The sequence below is a fragment of the Coenobita brevimanus genome, chromosome 13 (assembly GCF_032717465.1).
Source record: "Coenobita brevimanus isolate Jiangsu-jjx chromosome 13, ASM3271746v2, whole genome shotgun sequence".
NCBI classification, from domain to species: Eukaryota; Metazoa; Arthropoda; class Malacostraca; order Decapoda; family Coenobitidae; genus Coenobita; species Coenobita brevimanus.
Window position 1 is genome coordinate 27,126,707 of NC_136966.1, and position 26,216 is coordinate 27,152,922.

General features: G+C 41.3%; 1 protein-coding gene across 1 annotated transcript in view; it reads left to right on the forward strand.

Moving 5' to 3' along the window:
• LOC145415228 (adenosine deaminase 2-like) overlaps nt 1–26,216 on the forward strand; it is a 234,275-nt gene that overhangs the window by 120,290 nt on the left and 87,769 nt on the right. The window contains exon 9 of the mRNA XM_080284566.1: nt 13,152–13,342. Within this exon, the coding sequence (XP_080140692.1) occupies nt 13,152–13,342 (191 nt within the window). The remainder of the gene's footprint in view (nt 1–13,151; nt 13,343–26,216) is intronic.

Here is a 26,216-nt window from a genome sequence, read left to right on the forward strand (position 1 = left end):
AAAAACTTTTGAGACAGGATGTTAAAGCAACTGGACGACAGTTAGAGGGATGGAAATGGTCACCCTTCTTTGGGACTGGCTGAATGAGAGCAAACTTCCAGCAAGAAGGAAAGGTACAAGTTGACAGACAAAGGCAAGAGTTTACCAAGGAATGGTGTAAGCACAGAAGCACAGTTATTGAGCACAACCGGAGGGACTCCATCAGGCCGTATGCCTTGTTAGTATTGAGACCAGTGATGGCAGAAAATACATCAGCTGAGGAAATTTTAATGTCAGCCATGAGGAAGTCAGAGGGGGGAAGTGATGGAGAAACGGCACCAGAAATCAAGTACGGTGGAACTGGAGGAGAAAGTTTGAGTAAAGAGATCTGCATTATTATTAGAAGAAATAGCTACAAAGCCATCAGAGCAAAAAAGAGGAGGGAAGGATGATGAGGTAAAGTTGTTAGAAAGGTTTTTGGCAAGGTGCCAAAAGGAGTTGGAAGAATTCGAGTTGGAGAGTTGAGAGCATTTAATACAGATGAAATTATTTTTAGCAGAGCAAAGAATAGACTTAGCATGGTTCTGGGCAGAAACATAAAAAGATGTAATTCAGGGGTGGGTTGGCTCTGGTACCTTTTATACGCTCTCTCCTTGTTGTGGACAGTATTAGGACAAGCGTGATTAAACCAAGGCTTTCTTGCAATGGTCAAAGGATATGAGAATGGAATGTATGCTACCATGTCCAAGAGAATAACCTCCATAATGCGCAAGGCACACTCAGATGGCTCTCGGCCATGGAAGCAATAATCATTCCAGGGAAAATCAAAGAGGTACTGCCTGAGGGCCTCCCAATCCGCAACTCCTCAGTGCCACAATCGTCGTTTCTTTGGAGGGTCCACAGGCCGTACCGGAACAATGGGACAGGTTAAGGTAATAAGGTTATGATCAGAGGAACCCAATGGAGAGGAAAGACTAATAGTGTAAGAAGTTGGATTAGTTGTAAGGAAGAGGTAAAGTATGTTGGAGCTCTCTCCAAGGTGGTCAGAGATACGGGTTAGGTGTTGTACAAGCTGCTCTAGGTCATTAAGGATAGAAAAGATGTAGGCTTGTTCACCTGGTAGATAAGTGAAAGGAGAGGAGAGCCAAAGGTGGTGGTGAATATTGAAATCTCCTAGAATGGAGATTTCAGAGAAAGGAGAACTGGATAGAATGTATTCCATCTTAGAAGAAAGACAGTCGATGAATTTTTCATAGTCAGTAGAATTAGAGGATAAGTAAACCGCATATATATTTAGTCAGAGAATGACAGGAAAGCCGAAGCCAGAGAGTATAGAATTCAGAAAAATCAAGTTCAGGAACAAGACACCAAGATAAGTCGTTGCATACATATACTCGTACACAACAGCCACCTTTGGCTTTGAAATGAGTATAGAGAAAGTAGGAGGATACAGAGAAGGTTTTGCTATAAGCTGCCTCAGACAGCTGAGTCTCAGGAAGAGGAGGTGAGGTTTACGAGTCGAGGAAGGGAGCTGGTGTTCAACAGAGCGAAAGTTAGAGGAAAGGTCGCGAATGTTGCAGAAATGAAGAAGTGAGTCAGACAATGGTTCCAGGCAGCTCGTAGAGTCGTCAGCGGGAGAGGGGCGGATGATGATGGCATTTATGGTTCCCCCCCCCTCGGGGACTCCGAGGCTTGGTTATTTGTCGCAATTGTTCTTTTCTAATTTTGAAAAGGAAGTGTAGTGTGTACTGTGCATGTAGTTTGGTGCTGACAGTTAGAGAATGTTGTATTTGAGAGCATGCTGGCCTACTCTCTGTGTTATTGAAACACTGAAAGGAGGATGCAAAGGAGTTCAGCAAAGGAGGATGGTCAGGAACTAGTCCCGAGGGCTAATGAAACGGGAGCTCCAGCTCTCCCTGTCTTCAACTTTCCATCCACCTTGGGATTATTGCACTGCTCGACTGATCGCAAGAGTACGGCATATAATTGCAAGAGTACTGCGTATAATTTTGGCTTCAAACAACATTCTTCAACTATCAGTTTCCCCCCTACCTCACATTTTAACAGACCCAACTGTCCTTTACATGCACTGCTGTACAAAGAATGTTGGGGGCTGAAATTAGATGTATCCATCCAGTCCACAAGAGGATACCTTTGCATTTCACCGAATGTATCATCACACTTTAGTGAAAATACAAAGCTGTCTGTATATGAGTACACTGCTTTTACTCTTTCCCCATTGTGATTTGAGAACATCATACATAAAATGATACATCTTCACCTTGGCCAAATCAAGAAATTGAAATCCCACAAACTGAGGATGAGACAGTTCTATTTTTGGAGATTGAGAGATCGTTATTACTCGATTTTCTTTTAAGACTATCACCCTTCTGAAGAAAAGATTTCTAACACTCTTTAGAAATCCTTTCCTTCTTCAGCAAATTTTAGTATTGGTTGCATATCTCTGGAGATTGAATAAAATCTGACATTAGCTTGTATATGACTATTTTGTCTTTTGTTGACGCATTATTTCATAGTTGAATGTTTAGTTCTATGTGGTCTTTTAAATATAGTTCCTGTCTAAAAATGAACAGTGAGATCACTCTAACTAATCTCATCCCATGACTCATATATAACTACAGCAATGGTAGAGCTATAAGATAGTTGTACTTTGCTGAGTGTGACGTTTCAAGTTTCTGATTAAATTTAGGATGTTTTCTACCTTCCTTTTGCTCTAAGGCCAGCGAAAAATCATCTGCTAACTGAGCATCCTCTGCAGACACTGGCAGAGTGTCACACCCAAACATACTCTCAGTAGGTTGCCTTTCAATTCCCATATCAAGAAATGTTTTCGTCTCACTGTTACTAAGCTTCTTTATATCACCAGTGGAAAGTGATTCTGTCATTACGGAGGCATAGAGTGAATTAAAGTCGTGATAAATTTAAAAAATTGAAATATGAATTGTAGGGACAAAATTAGGGTTGGTGAATTGGTTATTAACTCTTGTGATGCGGCGAACAACCATAGTGAAACCACCTCTGATGTTATTCTGAGTGAGGTGAATCAAAGACCTGTCACTGATGAGTTGAACTTTATTTTTGAAGATTTCAGCCAGCTGTCGAAGCTGAATGAAAGGAGGGAAACATAATTAACTATATCTAAATGGTGTTGTTGCTGCAAAGTTGTTAGTTTGTGAACGTTTCAGCTAGCAGACCACAGTCTACTTTAAGGTACAGCATGAGATAGTACTTCAGACTAGAGCAACCTGCCACTGACCAAACATATGATGTACGATCATACTCTTCCTCTGTACTGCAGCTTCCTTTTAATGAACTGTAAAATGCATCAATGGGTGGTAAACTATGATCTTCAAGCTCATCAGTCTCGAAAAGATATTCACATGGAAATACTTGCTTCCCAGAAATTAACGTTTCTTTTAAGGATTCATCCATTTCTTCGGGTATTTCCTTAGTGAAATTAAGAGAATTTCCAGACTGAATGTGTACCTTAGCCAAATCAGCAAGACCCCCACTCATAAAGCTATAACTATCGATGAATCTCATCTTGCCAATATCAGCCTTAAAAGCTTAAGAGCCTGTTTGCAAAGCAGGTTAATGGGGAGATGTTGGTTCATTTCCTGACTAATCCTAAATCATAACTCATATTGTGGGCAATGGTAATTAGTCTATTAGAGTTATCTTTTATTTGCATATTACATTCCTACACAGAGCCCCTACATAATTGTTAAACTGCTTAAAGTGCTGATGATGTCTGTGTTTGTCACTACCGCTAACAATTGCTGACTCACGTAATTGACACACAGTTTGCCTTTGGAAGTTTTCCTCATCATTTATATATGAAATGTGTGGCTGCATCGGGTGCAACATATGTGTATGAATCTACTAAATTTTCATCTTTATCCACAATGCTATAGGCATATGCAACAGCGTAATGTGTACTGACAATGATCCATATCATCATCCTTCAGTTGGCCTTCAAAATCATACAGTAGAAGCACACAAAATCATGGGACACTGTTTTCCACCAATTTTTAAATTTAAATGTGGAATCTGGGTCAGGAACTACTTCTTTTTGTTGGGTGAAGTAAAACTGGGAGTGCGAAACCTCCTCCTCCCCAGGAAATTCCGAAAAAACACTTCACAGAAAAAGGGACTCATAGATTGACGTTTATGTAGCAAAACCTAAAGAAATTTCTTAAATCTTTTATCAAACAACAGTGTTTGTTGTCTATTAGAAGTAAATAAACTTCGTCCACATACTTCTTGCTCCCTATTCTGACTATAGCCAATTCGTAGGAATGTTTACCTGTACTGATTCTGAAACTAATATTAACACTTAACTGATTTTGAAATTCTGCCTGATCAAGGGAGTACCAAGAAATCTCTTTCCCTCTAGGAAACTTTATCAAAGTACTACATTTTTCCTATGAATTCACTTGACGCTGCATATTCCTCTACTTATTATGGGCGGAAACTATCTTGTGAGCAGCCAAGCACTGTATTATGCAAGCATCTTTATTTACTCCTCTCATAGGTCGAGGATGAAAGATCTGCTTGCATCCTTTTACTCTTGTGAGGAATTCTACATACATATCCATAAACTAAGGAAGGACATTTTTTATAATGTTAGTGTATTTGGTGTTGTCTAATATGAACCCACTTCCTCAGTAGCAGAAAGGACATTTTCTATGTGATTTGATATGCACTATTTCAACTCCTCCAGTGTTTGTCCTATAGTACTGAGAGTAACGAAAACTCGTGGAGTGTGAATATAGTGAGTTCTGGTTGTATCTTCCTCCTCTAAAACAGGTTCCTATCTTAATACAACTACCAGCACTAGGTATATGCCAACAGATGCTGCTTGCATCTGTCTCATTACATTCTGAATATGATTATGAAAAATGGAGCAAAGTCTGTTAAGAACACTAGAGGGTCCTGAATGTAATCTCCTGGTGGGCTAAATCTAACTTCGTGTAGCAGGCAGTAGAAAAATAGTCTTCTGCTTACTGCTGTAGGTAGAGATGATGAAGGTGTAGCGCCATCGTCTCTGCTAGTAGAAGGTGTAGCCCCGTTGTCTCTGCTAGTAGGAAGTGTAGCCCCATCGTCTCTGTTAGTAGAAGGTATAGCCCCATCGTTCCTGCTAGTAGGTGAACCCACACCGTCTCTACTAGTCGGTGTGTTTCCAGGGAGATGGGGTCGTCTTAACTGCTTTGAAGTTCCCCCTACCCCACCCATGAACAGCAGTGTTTTTCCTTAAGGCTTCTTCCTGATAATGTTGAACCATTAACAATAAGAGGTATGTAGGGTACTGACTCATCAGTGTTTATAATTAGTCACCTTGTAAACAGGACTGTCTTTGATAGTGTTGGAAGAATATGTTGACAAATCGCCCAAAACCTGGTATGGGTGGTTTTGATGTTAATCTTGCTGCCACACTTATCACAGAAGGTCTCTAGTCGTACCATGATGAAAGGGAACCCCCAGAGTTCCTCGCTGGCCTTACAAATCCTGATTGCTCAGTTGCCAGCTGTATGCTCCATAGGTCCTATGGAGATGTGATCAGATTTTTACAGATGCACACACACAAAATGGAGGTCACTGTTCTTGCTCTTAACTATTAAGTTTCTTCAATTATTTTTCTAGATTTATACTGATTTTGACTGTGGTAACAGAGAGGATAAGAAGAAATTAGGGATAAAACAGAATGGAGAGAGAGAGAGAGAGAGAGAGAGAGAGAGAGAGAGAGAATTTTGCTAGGTGAAAGCTACCCGGGTATGAAAGTTGGTCAAGGCCACTCACTCACTTTGGTCTCTCCGTCCCTTGGACATTTTCCAAATAGCTACATTACGGGATGGACGTGTGTGCTCTCGTGATTAAAACATCTTCAGCCTGTGTATATTTGGACAGGGGGTGTATGGCCAAATAATTGTTGGGGGGGGGGTAGGGATTGCTTGTGGGTATGCCCAATACTACGCACGCATAGTAATGGGCATGTCCATTACTACGCACGTATACTCGGTTTCACGGAGTCTGACGCACTGATTTTGCCAGCCGAGGACAGGTGGCTTTGGTAACACTGCGCGATGCACTCGGGCGGTGATTGGTGTTTTTCCGTTGTGTTGGAATGTGCACCAAATTGACTTTGTATTTCCTACCAAGGCAACTCATTGATTTGTTAAATGCCGGAATATATAGATACAAATTAAAGCAATGATATCATTAATGATAAGTATGTGCTTATCATTAATGATACTAGAGATAAACCTGAACGACAATGATAACAAAAACTAAGTAAAGTCGCGACTGGACGCATACGGACAAGAGTCAGCGACTGATTTATTTGTTTAAATTCATTTCATTATGTTTGATTTCGTTCACATTGCACGCGGTTTTATTACGGCAGCAGAGTTAAACTGTTATTTTCTCATGAGGTTTCCTTTTATCTTACTCTCCTTCCACCATTAACAAAACTTCGATTCATTCTACAGTGATGTAATCCATTACTTTCCCGGCTCTGTCGAGGGGACAGAGATACATGCTTGAGGAAAGGGTGCACGGTGGCCAGGGATAGGGTGTCCGTCTGTCTGTATGTATGTCTGTCTCATGATACGAAAATGTTTTGGAAAATCCAACACCAAACTTATTCATGTAAGAAATAATTTTACTTAATCTGACTCGGAATACAAACAAATGCAAATATTTAAAGCTACTGTTACCTATGAAGATAATGAAAATGTTAAGTATACTATATGTATTGAGAATAGCATGTATTGACCCCAGTGAAGTGTGTGTGTGTGTGTGTGTGTGTGTGTGTGTGTGTGTGTGTGTGTGTGTGTGTGTGTGCTCACATAAATCATAATTATTAGAAGCTGAGAGTATCTAGGGTAAGGTTGTATATTAGCAGATGAGGTAATGAAGGGCATGGTGTTGACTGTAGACTGTGACACTGTGTAGTAGTGGTGGGAAAAACATTCAAGCCCTTACAGGACCTCGGAACCACCTCGCTATGAACGTCTGAATTCCGGCCGCAGTCGCTAACTGTGTTCGTATGCATCCAGTTGCGACTATACTTAGTTTTTGTTATCTCTGTCGTTCAAATTTATCTTTAGTATTTAGAAGGCACATACTTATCATTAATGATATCATTGCTTTAATTTGTATCTATATATTCCGGCATTTAACAAATCAATGAGGTGCCTTGGTAGGAAATACAAAGTCAGTTTGGAGCACATTCAAACACAACGGAAAAGCAATCACCGCCCGAGTGCATCGCGTAGTGTTACCAAATCCACCTGTCCTCGGCTGGCAAAATCAGTGCGTCAGACTCCGTGGAACCGAGTATAGTAATGGCAGGGGGAGGAGGGGGGGGGACTGCTTGAGGGCATGACCCATCAGTACGCATGCGTACTAATGGGCGTTTTTATACTACTGTTGGCCAACTTCATATCGGGTTGACAAGCCCAAATACTTAGTCAAAACCTTATATCCTCTTATCTCATATGTATGTTGTACAGGTTTATAATCACAGCTTTTTGCACTCAACTGGTAGATTTTCATTCATTCAAGCTTTCCTAAAGATCTCAAAGAATAACTTTTGTTCCACTCTCTTCACTGTATTTAATCATCCCTGCAGACACCTCATCAGCACCTTCTACCTCCCAGTTTTCCAGGCTGATTACAACATTTTTCACCTCTGCCAGTATCACATTTCCCGGCACTACGATTCTTTTCTGTGCACCGCCAGTATCAGTCATTTTTACAGCTGCTCTGCTCTCATTAGTCTCATTCAGCAGCCTTTCAAAATATTATTACTTTGTCTTCCTTGGTGTACTTTCATTGAATTGAATTATTCTACTTTCATCCCCACACTTCCACTTCTATGATTTCACGCCTCATTCCAGAACAACTTCCTATTTTTAGAGTTCCTTGCATGTATTTTTCAAGACCATTATTTACGTCCTACTCTCTTTGCACGCCTCATACTTTCAATGTATTCTCTTCATCTTTTACTTGAAACCCTTACCTATATCTACACTAGCCACTTCATCGTCTTTTTCTCAACTGCTCTCCCAACCTCCTCATCGTACCAAGATGTAATTCCCTTCTTACTTCCTAGCCTCGCGACACCACACATGACTGTCATATTTATATCTATAGATAGATAGATACATAGATAATTAGAATTTTTAACCAAAACCACATAATTATTCTACACTTAGCGATTACAGTAAGGCGCGCTGTATGAATACAGTGGTTCTCAAACGTTTTCGCCCACGACCCCACAAATAATGTTGGGAAGATGTGCGAACCCCCCCTCCCCCTCCCTCTCTATGTCTCTGTCTTTCTGTCTGTCTGTCTGTCTCTCTCTCTCTCTCTCTCTCTCTCTCTCTCTCTCTCTCTTCTCTCTCTCTCTCTCTCTCTCTCTCTCTCTCTCTCTCTCTCTCTCTCACACACACACACACACACACACACACAAACAAACAACATACACACACACACACATACACACACACACACACACACTGTCTATCTATTGCCAGACGCCTTAATCCCGTAAGGGGTGGCCACAAACAAATCGCCTCCATGTCGCCCTGTCCCCCACCATTTCATTGCCCTGCTCCCAGCTCACACACCCCTCTCTCATGTATCTCTCCACTCCATCCTTCCATCTCATCCTTGGCCTCCCTCTCCCTCTCCCCCCCTCCACCTCACTCACATACACTCTCCTCGTCAGTCTCTCACTCTACATCCTCTCCACATGTCCAAACCACCTCAGCGTGTTTCTCCTAATGCTTCTGTCACATCCACATCCACATCCACACAACAACGCTCCTTCACTTCCACTTTTGTCAGTCTGTTCATGTGACTCCACATGCTCCTCTCAAATAACTCATTTCCACTGCTCTCACTCTTGACTTGTGTCTCTCCAACAAGGTTCAAGCTTCGCTTCCATACGTTAGAGTTGGTATGACAATACTGTCATGCAGTAGCTTTTTCAGTTCCATGCTCACTTCCCTGTTTCTTATCACTGCTTTCAAGGAACCAGCAACCTTTCTTCCCTGTTGCACCCTTTCAACCACTTCATCCTCTAAACATACACAATACAGTATATTCCTTCTATCTCGGGTTGTAGCTATAAAATGATAAATTATCCTTTGTCCTCTCAGACAAGTTTACAAGTACGATTACCAGTGAATAACCTACCGGCATTAGTGAGATGAATGGGCCAGCTTTTTGGAAAATACGAGTAATACCTCCATCCTCTGTCTGATACTGGAGACAACAACTCTGAGACCTTCCTGCACACCGAGTCGTGACCGGTATTTGGCTTTAATGTATGGTAGTACAGAAAATGCTGTTTCACAAACATATCGGTCCAAAAGCAATTAGTAGTAAAAGCAGCCTTGGATAATCCTGGATATTCCCATGCGAGAAAATCCAGAATTCGGCCAGTGTTGTCATTGCAAACTATGTCCGCAAAGTTCTTTCACTGGACAGCTCCAGCAGTGTGTCCTGCTGGTCTGATGATAACTGATCCTCAGCGACGGTGAACGGTTGTTGTATCCAGTCACATTTTTCTGGATTTGTCTCTTTCTGGAAGTATCTCTTGAAGTGGTCCACTAGGCCTCGAAGGTGAATGGTAATAATTTCTTAAATGTTAGCCTCACACAGTCTACTCCCCTACATCAATTCTTCCAGCTCTGGAAAAATGTCCACACTACTCACATCTACTCGCACAGCACATCGCTCTAGCTTCCTTGTGAATGCGTCGACCTTATCAGATATGGACAAGATGTTTGTGTTTGATCCTCGTGGTGATAAGCAGCTTACGTTTTTCAGATATGCAAGACAAATTGGCTACATCTGATAGCTAGTCAGGTTCAGTCAAATGGTCAGTGGGTTGAGATCCATAATCTATCTATTCTGTCCATCTCGAAATTGATTTGGAAAAAAACCCACCTCATATCGCAACTCGTACAGGCAGTTCAAAACTTTCTCCCTGGAAAGCTACCTGACCTGTGTATGGAACAGAAGGGCTTCATGATTTGAACTCAGCTCCTTGCAAAGTGTTGTGAACACCGTGATGTTCATGGGACGCGATTTGATGTAGTTTACTGTTTTCACGGTAGCTTGAAGGATGTTGTGTAACTCTGGAACGAGGGCTTTACCACTAATAGTTTTTTTTTTTTTTTTTTTTTGAATAAGACATTGCGTAAACTTAAAGTGAGATGCTACGTCCTAAGATTTTTACTCTTAGTCCTTTCCTTTTACCTAGCACTGCCCGTGCACCGCTGTGCACACGTTAACACATTTGTCCCAAGATAGTTTCTTCTCTTGTACTTTGTTCTCCAGCATTATGAAAATATCATTTCCTGTGCAAGTTCCCGCCAGTGCAGTGCAAAAAATGCATGTCTTCGTGAAGCATTCCATCAAAACTGTACCTGATGAATACATGCAACTGTGAAGTATTTTAGATATCTATTGATTCGTTCATCTGCAAAGTATATTTCCCGTCTTTCACCTTGTCAGCTGACACGTATTGTCATCTATGATGTCCTTAAAACGTCGAACAATGTGTCATTAGACAGGGAGACAGTTTCAAGCTCACAGTCATTTTATCACCATGCAAAGCCCGATTCACAGCCACTGCGGTGGGTTTGATCAGAGTTTCTCCAACTGTGTGAGTCTTTTGTGACCGTGCAGTTATGTAGGCTTTGAGCCTGTAGTAGTGATTATGGTTTGTAGAGAAAACACTTGCTATTGACCACGCAGCTGTTCTTCCTTTCGGCAGAAAAAGTTTATTGGTTTATCAGTACATGAGGAATGCTTGGTTTGAAAATGCATTTTCATTTCCACTGAATTAAGTCTTTCGTTTGCATTTTTGTTTCTTTTTGAACATTAAACGTACTGGGGGTGACACATCTCGTTGATATCACAGCCTATGAATCCGTACTGTATAAATTCCTTCTGGTACTTCCAGTGTTAGAATGTATGGTCAGATGCGTGGGTCTCACCCTTGCGTTTCTCACATCCTGTATTTTCGTTCAAAGTAGGTCTTTCTGAAGGAATGTCGGCAATTGTTTCAAATAAGTTTTTGTTGTCTGTTTTCTTATCTTTGTTCATGAGAGTACAGATTAGCCACTGTTGCTGATAAAACTATTGAAAAATGAACATCCACAGTCCAGACAGCTATTAAAAACTGTTACTTGATGACATGTGTCGCACTTCGCTGCGTTGCGGCGGACAGATGCCACATGTCGCCAAATTGGTACCAAAATAGCTATGTCTAATACCAAACATGCAGTTAAAATTTCGGATCTTGAAATTCAGACACCAGTTTTTATCAGAAATGAATCGTAGACAAGGTATTTCCAAAATTGTAAAAGTTTTAAGTAAAACGCATGAAAGTCTGGCATGCCAGTCATGTTTCCAATGAAGCTTGGCACCAGTAGGTCCTGATGTATTTGAGTTATGGGCAGGATAAAATGGTGAGGGACGAAGGGGGGGGGGGAGGAATGAGTATCTCGGTCCTGGGCATTGTGACATACTCATAGAATGCATACCTGTTTCATCAGTTATCTCTTGGGACTCTAGCAAAGGAAATTGAAAACATGCATTATAATGAATCCTCTCATTACCAATCGACGCAGGCTGCTTCCAACCGCGAGCGAGTATTTGGGACACAGTCCTGGGCACCCTAAACCACACGCAGAGACCTCCCTTGTCACCAAGCTATTCTCGCGCACTCGATAGTTCATAAACAGTTAATCCTCACACCCTTATTTAGCTTCGATAATCGTAATTTTTCCACCGTAATCCTGAATAAATGTACTTGCTTATGGTGTTGCAAAAAAGAGCAGCCGAACATAAATTATGCCTTAATTTTCTTTCCAGTTTTTTTCTCATAGAAATATAATTTTTATGGTAAATGTTACTGAGAAAAAAGTAATAGTGAATTTATATGGTTACATTTTAGTGTATAAAGAATTACTGTAGGTCAGTTATGGCCGATTTTACTCAGTGCGAAAAGAAATTATCTTACACTCGAGCAAGGCTTGTAGCACACTGACTGGGGCCACACTGCCACAGTGGGGCGAGGCTGAGTGCTGGGTGGGTTGAGTGTGGCAGAGGAATACACGGGGACGCAAGTAGTGCTTTATTCTTGCCCAGAAATGGACGCAAAATCATTTTGTGATTCAACGCAACCGGCATTGAATGGTAATGAGCGGTTGAAATGTGCGCAGATGCAGCCTACGTCAACCGGTAATGAGTGCATGAAATTTCCACCGCACCCATAACCACGAAAGGTTAAAACGGTGATGAGTAAATATTCCAGTTTTATATTTTCTAACAAACAATCTCAACTTCCTTCAAAATTTACCATATACTTCAATGGTAAGCATGCACAAGATGTAACGAAAATTGCAAATACAGGCTTAGTAACCTCTGTATTACGGTACGTGTTGTTTGACGTTTCTTACATGCAACAGTGATTTTTCAACAGATTTGGCATGCATTTTTCATCCTATATCCCAAATGCCGTCCACATCTGCAACAATTCGTGAAGCATTTAGTACATTATTTAATGCTGCTTTTAAAAAATGCTTTACACATTCACTGTTTTAGAGTGGCTACATATATCATATTATAAGGCTAACCCCCTTCCCCTCCCCCCCAGACAGAAGCACATAATACTGTAACATGTTCACATTTTGTTTGTTTTTTTATATCATCATGTTATCTCACGACCCTTGGGGGGTCACGACCCACAGGTTGTGAACCCTGGGTATAATATATCGTCCTTTCATTATTAAAACCGTCTATATAAATAACGTACTATAGTCGCGGCGCGCGACTCTGAGGTTGTTGTTATCGTGCGCTGGCAACCTATCATTCAGAAATGCGTCTGATTTCGTGTATAATATGAGATGCATGTCATTCGTGTATAATATGTTCGTGTAGGTTGCCAGGGTACGATAATGACAACCTCAGAGTCGTGCGCCGCGACTATAATTAACACTGGTTGGCCCTATGCCAAAAGAAGCAGATAACGAGGAGATGGTGGGTTAATTGATATAACCAATAAATAATGCCTTCAGACCAACATACTTCCAAAAGTAATGAAACACTAACATGGATTTTATCCTCAGAGTTGATAATGCCACCGTGGAAGAATACTTCCAACTAATGAAGGAGCTAAGGGCATTGTTTCCGGATCTAATAGCTGGGTTCGACATCGTGGGTCAGGAAAGTAAGGGTGAGCCTCTCAAGAACCTGCTGGAGCCTCTTCTTAAGATATCAGCAGCCGGCATTCCCGTCTTTTATCATGCGGGAGAAACAGGTTAAACTGATTTTTATTATTCTTTTCATGGATAACTTTTTGTATTATGTCTGTGACCTCTGTGAGGGGAGAACTTTCTATAATAACTTGTCACTTCTGTCGCTGCCCAGTAACGACCACTCCTTCCACCATCTTCCTGAATTACTGGGACATGAGTGCACTTACAAAGAAATTAATTATCATACCATAATGCACGTTTTTTTTTTTTTTTTCTTTTTATGGAGAATCTCCTGGAGCGGCTGTGTTCATTAGTCTCTAACGATTTTCAGTGTGAGGGGTATCAGTTCCATTGATATTATAAAGACTTTAGTAAGCCAAATCACAGTACACCATACAACACCATACATAATCACTCTACCATTTACCACGACAATGGCACTGACTGAGTGGCCTGAAGCTCCTGCATTGAATAATATTTCCTTTGTTTAAATATTGCTTATGGTGGAATAACCACTAATTCCTCCAAGTTTCGCTGGAATTGTTTAAATACATTTTTCGTGCGACATAAAAAATATAATAAAAATGGAAACTTTGATATAGACTTCGTTTCAGTTTGGTTCCAGTACTAATAAAACCTATTGTTATGAATTGATATTGGCTTTTTCAATTAAATGTACTATTACATATAAACTTGCAGCAAAATGAAAAAATAAGATATAGAATATATTAAATCATTAAACAAAGAAAGGAAAGTTGAGAAATAATTCGGGTAAACTATTTTCTTCTCGCCTTATGCTTCTTTCTGAAGTATTTATTTTCAGTGTAAGATGCTAGATGATATAATGTTATCCCTGCGATCTTTAAGGCCGCTTTCACACGAGGCCACCAGTGGCCGCCACTGGTGGCCCAGTGTGAAGGGGCCGGCAACTAGTGTAGCCGTATGAAAGCTCCAATTTGAAAAAATGCTTTACAGCGAGTGGCAGCAACCGCCAGTGGCGGACACTAGTTGCGCGAGCAAGCCACCGCCGGGAGCTGGTTGCTGGCAGGGCAACCGCAGTGGACTCGTATGAAAGGCTCCATTGAAAACTATGGGAGGCAACTAATTGCGGCCACTGGTGGCCTCGTGTGAAAGCGGCCTAAATTAACCAATCCAGCTGGAGACACTAAAAAATATAAGACTTATTCTAAACTCACACATGAACTTTTCCTATCATACGAGTAACATTCGTGTAAAAGTACCCCGGAAACTCGACCTAGAAGACACTCACAGCCACTGCTTTTTGACAGCAGAAAGAATCCTTGTACACTGTCTATAAACAATTCATTTGAACAACTGTGACTTATTGTGTCTCAGTTTGAGACGAGACATTAACAAGAAAAAACATGGATAAGCTAGAAATAAAAAAGAAAGCCATAATAATAATTAGATACACGAAGACCATGAATATATATCACAATCATCAAGAAACAATAATAATTCTAATCGGTGAACACATGAATATGACAAGCACACAGTTCATTACTTCAGTCCTAGGCCCTTCCCCCATCACATTTGTTCATCATATTCCAATACCTCCCCCCCCCCTTCAACAAAGAAACAAGACGATAACAACTGCTCAACACTACACAGAGGATCTCAGCAACCTACCATCTCCACTCTACACCACATTCCTGAACACATGCATTAACACACTGCCATCACAGCCATCCAGCAACTATAGCCAAATATCCTTCAGGATGATCCACCAGATATACACTGATCAAAAACTACCCTACCTAGACAGACAAGGAGGGCTGGACCAATGACAGTTATTACTATCAGTTAAAATTACAAATACAAGCCTGATTTTTTTTAACTACAGTTAAAATTACGATTATGATTACAACATTCATTTACATTACAGTTCCTCTTTGAAATTAGAATTTTCTACTATAATTACGGTTGCAGTAACAGATTGCTAAAGACTAGGGTACCATCTGAAAAGAAAACCGTAATGTTGTCCGGTTGTAAGGGTTAACTACATGTTGATGAATGTGTCGCACTTAAAACAATGCCAATGAATCAGACATAAGAACCATTGCAGTCCATGTCTACTACAAGTTACAATTAGTGTTTTAAAAGTTGGAATTTTATCAAATAAATCACTATCATTAACAATGACCAGAAAGTAATGAATGATGCAAAGTTGACCCCTGTTTAATATAAAATAATTTCCAACAATGCTGAAAAGTCACATGGATGGAGCAAATGTTGCAAAACACCCCATCAGTACGAATGCAAAGTTCATTCATGGGTGCAGAGTTGGGACCATTCTTTCCAGTAGAGCAGTGGTTCTCATCCTTTTCAGGGTCATACCTCCATTAGCAACTGACCCAAATACCAACGCTACCCCTCTTTTTTGTTCCATCATAATTGGCTTTAATTTCTTCCTGAAGTAAGCAGAAGAATTAAGACCGTGTGCAAAGTCCTCACTGAGTAACTTAAGCTTAAATGAAAGAAGATGCAGTACCACCATGGTAGTTCACAGAGTATTTCGTTATATTCTTTACATTGGTTCTTTACTGATTATCTTCTTTGTTAGACCGGTTGACATATAACATTGAGTCACTGATTAAAAGAAAGAAAGAAAATAGAAATGGCAGCACAACTGCTAGGGTCATAAGGCATGAAGGCAACAGACGACAAAAAAGAATAAAAGGAGACAAGAATCTAAGACATCAGTAATACAGTAATTAAATAATAAAAGTACTAAAATCACTAAAAACACACACGAAACAATAGTTAAACACTAAAAGCAGAAAAAATATCAAATACTAAATCTTATGAAGCAGTCCAGCAGCCTCCACAAAGGTGAGGTATTCCCCATTCATACAACAGACAACCTCCCCAGGCTTCGACTGAAGACAGTTCGTGTCATCACCCGCCTGGCGCTCAGAGGGGTACTGATGGCGTAAATCCCCAAGACTGGGGCACTCCTCCAGACAGTGCTGAACAGTCAGGGGGTACCAAGCAATCCTTACAGGAGGGGGGAAAACCCTTCATTAAAAAATAATGAGAGAACTAGTTGTGGCCAGTTCACAACTGGCAACAAGTCTTCTCCCACTGGCAAGACAAGCCACAGTAAGTGAAGGAGCGCATCTGGTCTCAAATGGTACATATTTTGTTGGCCCCCACCGGATCCCAGTGTTCTTGCCAACAGCGTTGAATCTGTCCAGCAATAAAAGTTTATGCAGGCAGCTGATGAAGAGGAGGATAGCATCCCACTGTAGTAGAAGGGCGTGTCTACTCATTCCCGGACACCCCTATTTGGACAGGAACCCAACAAAACCTTACACGTTGGCCAATGAGGAAAAGCCACTATATAACTAATGAATCAGTGGATGACATGAATTAAAAGATTCCACTGCAGATAGAGCTCTGTGGGTGCCACTGAAAACCACAAAAGTGACTGAGGGAGAGTAAAAATTATTGGAGAGTAAGTAGAATTGCAGCCAGTTTCGCTAAAAAAACTGAAGCCATACCAGGAAGACTATCGCCCAGAGTGAAGGAAGGGAAGACGACACCAAAGCCTACTTGATAGGCAATCCTCGATCAATCAGTACAGATAGGGACAGAGTCCTCATGAGTAGAGGCATGTTCTGATAAGAGAGAGAGAGAGAGGGATACCTGAGAGGGATGCAAGATCTTTTTCTACCAACAATGGACCTACAGAATGTCACATAGAAGGAGAAACTGAAACCCACCCTCGTGATTCGATGCAGTCAAAATGTGAACCTAGGAATAGAGAAGGCTGACATTATATAGGGGCTTTGGGAAACTAGGAGGAGTGTCATAAACAGAAGATTGCGAATCCTGTGAAATCTAAGTACCAGACACTGAGTCCGGGGGGGGGTTGAAGTCGACACCAAATCATCGTCAATGACTGGCAATGTAAATCCAAAGGGAGGGCATCAGCATCCACCAACAAACTCGAAATTGGGGATGACTTGAATGCCCCAGTTGCCCGTGGACACCAGCATGATGCACCAACTATAACATCCGATAAAGGGCATCTGTAGCAGAGAAGTAGACCTCATATCCATATTCAGGGGTAGACAGAATAAGAGATCGATGCTAGAGGAAGAGAGTTTGATGGTTAGCACCCCAGGAGGTATTACTCACAACCTTCAGCAGACTCGAGGCCTTAATGCAACCAGCTTAACTTAACGAATATGAGGAACCAAGGTCAGTTGTCTATGAACCAGAAGACCCAGAAACCGAGTTTGTTTCACACAAGAGATTCTGGAACCATAGAGGTACAGGTCAAGGTCTGGATGAACCATACAAAGACAGCAAAAATATATAGCAACAGTCTTTGTAGATGAGAAACAGGAACCACAAGACACAGCCCAGTGGGAAACTTATCAATAATCAGATGCAGCTTCCTTTCAACCAGAGACATTCGAGATGCACTGACGGAAGTCGAAAGGTCATTGACAAATCAAACAGTGACCCACCATTTGGGAATGCATTGATTATGCTGTCGATGGCGACAGCAGAGAGAGTAACACTAAGGATACAACCCTGCAGCACCCATTTTGAAGTTCACGGGCATTAGAAGGCGTCCCCCCCCCCCATTCCGACCTTAAAAAAGATAATCTGCTGCAATAAAACATATAAAAAATAATAGCAAAGCATCTGTGAGGATCAAACTCATGAAGAGAAAGTAAAATGCCATGACGCTAGACAGAGTCACATGCCTTCTACGGATCAATGAAAACTGTGACCTGGTGTTGTTTGGTGGAGACAGCTATACAAACAGAAGATTCCAAGGACAGGAATGTATCATAGTTAAACCGCATTAATAAAGTACCCAGTTGGTTAGAAGATAAGAAGTCGCCTCTCCAAAATCTGCATAGGCTGACCATTCACCATCTTTTCAAAGACCTTGCACATAAAAGAAGTCAGAGAAATTGGTCGATAATTTGTCGCTCGTAGATGATCCTTTACCTGGCTTAGAGATGGGAAATTACAGCATCACCCGAATTAACCGTAAACTGACCAATACACCAGATCGTACTGAAGAATGACAGAAAAAACTTAAGAGGCTCATCTGACAGGTGACGTAAAAAGGTATAAGGAATATCATCACAGCTGGGATAGGAATCATGGCACTGTGACAAAGCCGCCTGAAGTTTATAATTACGAGACATTATAAGCCATTCCCAGCAGAAAAAAACAAAACTGAGACCATGAGATTCTAAGCATTGGTGGTGGCATGGCAAAGGAGAAACTGTATCCTTCTGTGACAGGTTTGTAAAATTATCGATAAGCAACTCTGCAACAGCAAAAGGAATAGCCACAGTCCCATATACTGCACATAAAACGGGAGGGGAGGGAATGGTAATTCTCCTTAAATTTTCTCGCTCTATGACTTCCCTCACTCTGGTGTGAGGGAAGTCCTACAGTTGATGGAGGAAACATACCTCTTCCAGGAAGAACATCTGGCCTCCTATAAAACCCAATGCATATGAGCTCCCGCCCTCAGAAATCCCTACAAAAACTGATGATCCTCACGATGGCAATCAAGCCGAAAGAAGGCAACTCGTTTGGTTCTCAATGGGGAACTGCACTTAGGAGTTCACCAAGGAACTGGACATTTAGGAAACTGACCTTTCATCTCCTGAATAGATAACATGGCCACCGGGTCCAACACATCAGCGAAATAAGACACTGTCTCTCAACACAGCCGAAATCATTTATGGAATGGTCAGTTGGGTGTAATTCCATGAAAAGTGACCTAATCTGTCCTATGTAGGCACCAATGAGGAAGATGAAGTTTAGTTCCACCCTCAGCAGCAGTTAAAAGTGATGAGAAATGGTCGCTGCCACAGAGGTGTTACAACACACCAGTCGAACAGGGCGGTCCTCCCAGGATGGATGGAAAGCTGATGACAGGGAGAGCTGGACCTCCCTTTTTATCAGCGCTGGAGACTAGCTTCTGACCATCCTCTTTTGCTGAACTATTCAGTCTTTCAGTAACACAGAGAGTAGGTCGGCATGCACTTCGATACAAGTTCCTGTAACTGTAATCACCAAACTACATGCCCATTACACTCTACACATACTAGTAAACATTTAGGAAAAATAGCATCTCAGCTCCAAGCCACGGAGTCCGTGGGGGGCGGGGGGGGCATGAAAGTCCCCACCATCCCCCTCTTTCCCAATGACGGCCAAGTGAAATGCCTGGAACCACTGTCTGACTCACTTCATAATCGTTTTTACAACACTCTTGGCTTCTCACCTACATTTCTTTGTGTTGAGCACCACTTCTCTTCCTGTAAACCCCACCTTCTCTTCCTCACCGAGACTCAGCTGTCTGAGGTGATCGATAGTAAACCATTCCATGTATCCACCTACTTTCTAAATGCTCACTTCAGTGTCTAAGGTGGCTGCTGTGTATATGTACCCAACAACATATCTTGCTCTCATGTTCCTAAACTTGAATCTTCTGAATTCTCTAATCTCTGGCTTCGGCTATCATGCCATTCTCTGACTGTATATGTCTGTGCTGTTTACTATCCCCCAAAACTACTGCCTATGAAAAATTCTTCGAATGTCTTACTTCTAAGATGGAATACATCCTTTAAATTTCTCCTTTCTCCAAAATCTCCATTGATCTTAAGTGATTTCAATGTTCACCACCACCTTTGGCTCTCCTCTCCTTTCACTGATCCACCTGGTGAACAAACCTACATGTTTGCTATCCTTAATGACCTGGAGCAGCTAATACAGCATCCTACTCGTATCCCTGATCACCGTGGAGATAATCCCAGCAAACCTGACCTCTTCCTTACAAATAATCCTTCTGCTTACTGTGTTAATCTTTTATTTCCGTTGGGCCCCTCCAATCACAACCTTATCTCCTTAACCTGTCCTATTGCTACAGTTAGGTCTGTGGACCCTCCCCAGAAGGAGTGGCTGTGGCACTTTGGAACTGCTCATTGGAAGGCCCTCAGACATTACTTCTTTGATTTTCCCTGGAATGATTATTGCTTACATAGCTGAGAGGCATCTGGGTGAGCCTTGTGCATTACAGAAGTTATTCTCTTGGACATGAAAGAATACATTCCTTTTTCTTATCCTGTGAGAGAGAGAGAGAGAGAGAGAGAGAGAGAGAGAGAGAGAGAGACTCTGGTTTAATCACGCTTATTCTAATGCCGTCCACAACAAGGTGAGGGCCTACGAAAGAAACCAGAGTCAACTCACCCATGAATCTCATCTCATATATTTCTGCCCACATTCATGCAAAGGCTGTTCATCACTATTAAAAATAATTTCATTTGTATTAAATGCTCTTAATTTTCTTCAAATTCTTCCTGCTGATTCTGGCACATTGCCAAAAACCCTTCTAACAACTTTACCTTATCATCATTCCCTCCTCTTTTCCACTCTGATGGCTCGGTAGCTGTTTCTTCTATGGTAAAGCAGAATCCTTCATTCAAACCTTCTCTTGCAGTTCCACCTTAGATGATTCCGGTGCTGTTCCTCCATCACTTCCCCCTACTGAATTCCTCATGGCTGACACTAAAATTTCTTCAGTTGATGTATATTCTGCCATCACTGGCCTCAATACTCACAAGGCATAGTGGCCATATGAGGTCCCTTATGTTGCCCATAAGAACTGTGTTTACATTCTGCCTAGATAAACTCATTCACCTTTGTCTGGCAATGTATACCTTTCCTTCTTGCTGGACGTTTGCTCTAATTCAGCATGTCCCACAGAAGGGTTACCATTTGAAAGCACAGACTGAAGGATAGGAACTATAAAAGGGCAGCTTGGAAATTAGAGATTTATGCCAGACTCGTTCGAAAGCCTTTGAGATGTCAAATACAATGGCAAAGCTCTCGCCGAAGTCCCAAAAGGAGGATGACCAGGAGTAAGAAAGGCAGGTATGAAGATCGCCAGTGGAGCGTCCTATCCCTTTAATTATCGCCCAATTGCTGTAACATCCTGTATTTCATTTTTTTTTTTATCTACCCTTAAAAACACATTTCCTATCACAACCCTCTTTCCGATCGTCAGTATGAGTTGCACCAGGGTGGGGGTTTTGATGAATGTATTTACCTTGATGCATGTTGGCTGCCTTGAAAGTATAAATATGGGTTTAAAGTAAGAGTATTTTCAGTTGGGAATGTGCATTGACACAATAATTTCAGTCAAAAGTTATTACAATCTACGGTGATAAGAGTAAAAAGGAAGTGTATACAAAGCACCTCAAAAATATCCTTTTTTGTGTGTGTGTGTGACACAGTCTGACAAGCGTGTTTGTCGACCTTGTGACCTGCATCATGCCATGAAACTAACAAAAGCGTGTAAAGAGATGACCATAATGAGCAAAGGGTTGGGTGCGATGGACTATAAATGTGGTGGACATGTGGATGGAGCAGGAAAATATACCCTATTAAAAATGTAATAGGAGAAGAATAATTGGTTAGATTTTTATTTCGAATTAAGAAAGAAGAATGAAATCAGATGAGGTGGGTAAGCATGGTGAGCTGTAGTTGTACTGTAAAATAATGAATGGAAATAAGAATTTGCCCCCACGAAGATGAGCTCAGTAGGAGTTATGGTTTTGATGTAATGAAGGGTGATACATTTTTCTTCCAACAACATAGTCACCCATTACTAATCAGCATCTGAAGTAATGATACAGGTAAAAATGAAATTACCGTAGATTCTAATAAATCAAACCACCTTAAGTTTTGCATCTCCTCAGCTACTGCTCACTCATTTTTTTTTTTTTTTTTTATGCGGTAGATAAGAACAATGCAACCAATTTTTTAAAAGCTTGATCTTTTCAGTCCTACATAGTAAGCCTTTTGAAACAGTGTTTTAACTGTTTAACGTACAAGTATAAAAAAAGAGCAGCACTCACAGAGCGCATACCTCCGCCAATGCTGGATCCGCCCCTAAATTTTAATCGATTCTTTCTTGGCCCATGGCCCACCCTTCCACAAAATTTCATTGAAATTCATTGTGAACTTTTGAAAATACAATGTAATAGGATCCGGATCCGGATCCGCCCCCAAATTTAAAAAATTCTTTCTTGGACGATGGCCCACCCTTCCACAAAATTTAATTGAAATTCATTGAGAACTTTTGGAGATACTTTACGGTAGGATCCGCATCCTGATCCGGATCCGCCCCAAAATTTAATAATATTTTTCTCGGTCCATGGCCCACCTTTCCACAAAATTTCATTGAATTTCATTTGAGACCATTTGGAGATATTATGTGAACAAACAAACAAATGATTCCAGATAACAACCAAAATCTAAACGTTGTTAATTGCGCCATATCCTACCACCCCAAAAAATTTCATGAATTCCATTCATAACATTTTGAGTAATGCTGCCAACAGACAGACAGACAGACAGACAGGCAGAGAGACAGACATATATATATATATATATATATATATATATATATATATATATATATATATATATATATATATATAACTCTGTGTAAAGTGTGCGTTTTCATACATGGTAGAACGAGGGTTCTTGCGCCGCCAGGATAATAAACTTTGGGAGCGTTCTTCTGGCCACGTACTGCTTTGGCGGACATAAGGGGTGCTGTGGTTGAACCATTGCCGCATACTATAACATAAGCTTGCACCAAGGCAGCTTGCACGGGCCGATTACGCTTAGTTCACTGACTACACACACATCCAAAGCCACTCCAAGGTTCCTGCTGGGACTGATAGAGGCCCAGGCTGCAGCTCTCGTAGCTGAGCTAGAGCGATGGGTAATCGCATATCAAGTGGTCAGAATGTGTTTCAACAGTAGGTTTCTATAGCCAGACACCAGACTGGCTCATGTGTGCTCCTTGAGCAGAAATTCGAGAATGACTTGTTATACTCTCCATGTAGGCACCATATCATGGAACTGGTATATAAAGACCCCCTTCGAGCATACTTCGTTGCCACTTCCAGCTCAGAAGTTTCACTATTCAAGCGGTTCCATAAGTTTTGGTCACACGTTGATCATGCCAAATATGAACCTGGTGGAAGAAAAAGTTTCTCAGAGGAAGAAAGAGAAGAGCTGGTAGACTTTGTTCTTGACATAATCAGGAAGGGAACAGTCCGGGACGATTACAGGGAGTATTTGGAAATCGCCCTCATGTTTCTTGACATCAGAGAGATTGAGGGGGAGAAAATCAGCTTTAAAACGCCAGATCCGATGCATCATGCCCGATGATTGTCGAAAGTCTGTCTGTCTGTCTGCTTGTTAACAACTTAACGCGAAAACTACATGTGCAATTTTGACTAAAATTGCAGGGATGATGGGCTATAAACTACTGATCACCTGATTAAAATTTGGACCAAATTGGGCCAAGGCCCAGGCTGAAGGCCCAAATGATGTAAAAAATAAAAATGGGGATGGGTACAATCGATTTTTCGTCATAATTCCTTTCAAATTCGTCATATCGACATGAAACCAAAACCAAAAGGTGTACCTTCCAAATCTGCATCCTATAACATGCCTCATTACATCAGGGGGGTCACCCCCGCCAGTTAGCAGTAGGGGGGGTCAGTGTCAGATGGGTCGGGCCTAAAATTTCAAATGGAAATAAAATCGTCAATTTTCACCCGATTTACTTCAAATTTGACATGTGACATCTTTGAATAGATATCCTGTTGTGTTTATACGACAGCATTAAAATGACTGCCGGGGAATGGTTTGCTGTGCCTAGGCGCAGCTCTCTTGTTTTACCTGCTTCTCAGTTTTTTACGTCTTCATCTACATAAAAAAATTAGTCTTATGCTAAACAAAATCGCATGTTTTTAGCAGGAGTGAAGTAGCAATCAATTTGATATGATGACTGAGATACTGTCTGCTTGTCTTTTCCCTTGTCCGGCTGTCCAATTGCCTGTCACGTTTTCCTTTACAAGAAGGGTCTGTTATCACTTAATATGAATAGTGTCATCTGGTGAAATGAAGACTATAATAAGTCAACGTGAATCATAATCCAGAATTTGTGTCTGTCTGTTTGTCTGTCTGTCTTAATTTGAAGGCCATTTCTTTTCGAAGATGCATGCAATCGTTTGTCTTTAGCAAGAATAAAATAACAGTTACTCATAGTCTCAAATGGCGTGTGTCTTTGTCTTTCTTTTTCCTTCCGGGAATAGTTTATATTCAACCTGGCTAACTAAATGTGTTGATAGTTTGAATAAAATAACAACACTGGCAAATATCTGTAAAGCATATCATTGTCCTTCCGTCAGGTTTTCTGTTTCTCTGAGGATGACTTACATTCAGCAGTATGATTCTCTGTCAGAGAGATTTCCAAGCAAGCCTGAATGTTAAGAACATTAAATTATTTTTCATTTGAAGTCAGTACGAGTATAACGCTCACTCCATTTTGCATCACGCTCTTTTATTATGTTACTGTGTAATTAGAATTCTTCATACATATTAACGTTATATAGATGCTCCTTCCCTCCCTCCCTCTCTCTCTCTCTCTTTCTCTCTCTCTCTCTCACCACCCCGCTTGATCGAATGGTAGCTGACTCCTTTACCTCGCGGTTTGAAGCATCTTACGATGCTTAGAATGGGTTGAAGTATTAACATAACGTAAATTCACGTTGACTTATTACATTATATTCTTGACTTCACTAGATGACTTTATTCAGAATAAGTGATAACAGACCCCTCTTATAGCCTAAAGGAAAACGTGATAGGCAATTGGGCAGACGGACAAGGAAAAAGACAAACAGAAAATCTCTCAGTATGCGTGAGAAAGAGAGAGAGAGAGAGAGAGAGAGAGAGAGAGAGAGAGAGAGAGAGAGAAGGGGGGGGGGAAACAAAGGAGTAAGCCACCTCTCGATCAAGATAATGAAGGAAGGTGGTTGTAGTTGGTAATGGATGGAGCGACAGGAGGAGGGGAGGGGGTTTAAAGCTGTGTCCGAACACCAGATCATTTTTGGTGTCCTGGCCACGGCATCGACAAGGCCTGGATGCTTTCTTTGGACTGCGAGTGTATAGTCACGATTACTAATCTCTGACCAGAGGTGCGTGGCGGGCAGTGTTATGACCACACACGAGCCACGCATTCGAACACAGCCTCTGCACTACTGGGCGGGGCAAAGAACTGTAACCAGGTGATTTGAAGCGTACTACTCCTCATATCTTTGATATCACCATATCCTTATGGTTTCTCCTCCATAATATAATAATCTGTGTTTTTTGTCAGGGGCCGACATTTCTTCAATCAGTCTGCAATTTAGCAATTTCCAAGAAGTAAAAGAACATGTGCCACTATATGTGGGTATTGGGATTATATATACGGTAATAATTATTTTTGAATTAACGGCATTAACTGGCACACATTTTGACCAGCGGGGGCATGCAGCTAAGACGTCGCGTGGGCATAGGGCAACCATTCCCACTGGATGGCAACGCCATAAATATAAATAAGACTAGATGCCGCATCGCCCATTCTTCAGTACAGCGGCTATGCGTCTGCGCGGCCGCCATTTTGGAGCGGTCAAGCATGTAATAGTGGGGCTTGTTTTAGAGCGAATTCAGACTATGAAAATTAATGTTGTTTTGGTGGAGGTGGTGATGGTGGTTATTGATGTTGTGGTGGTGGTGGTGTTGGTGATGGTTATTGTTGTGGTGGTGGTGATGGTGGTTACTGTGGTGGTTGTTGCTGTGGTGGTGATGGTGGTTTTTGTTGTTGTGGTGGTGGTGGTTGTTGTGTTACTTGTGGTTGTTGTGTTACTTGTGGTTGTTGTGTTAATTGTGGTTGTTGTGTTTCTGGTAATTGTTGTGGTGGTTGTTGTTTTGGTGGTGGTTGTTGTTGTGATGGTGGTTATAATGGTGGCTGTTGTGGTGGTGATTGTGGTTGTTGTTGCTGTTATGGTGGTTGTGGTGGTGGTGGAG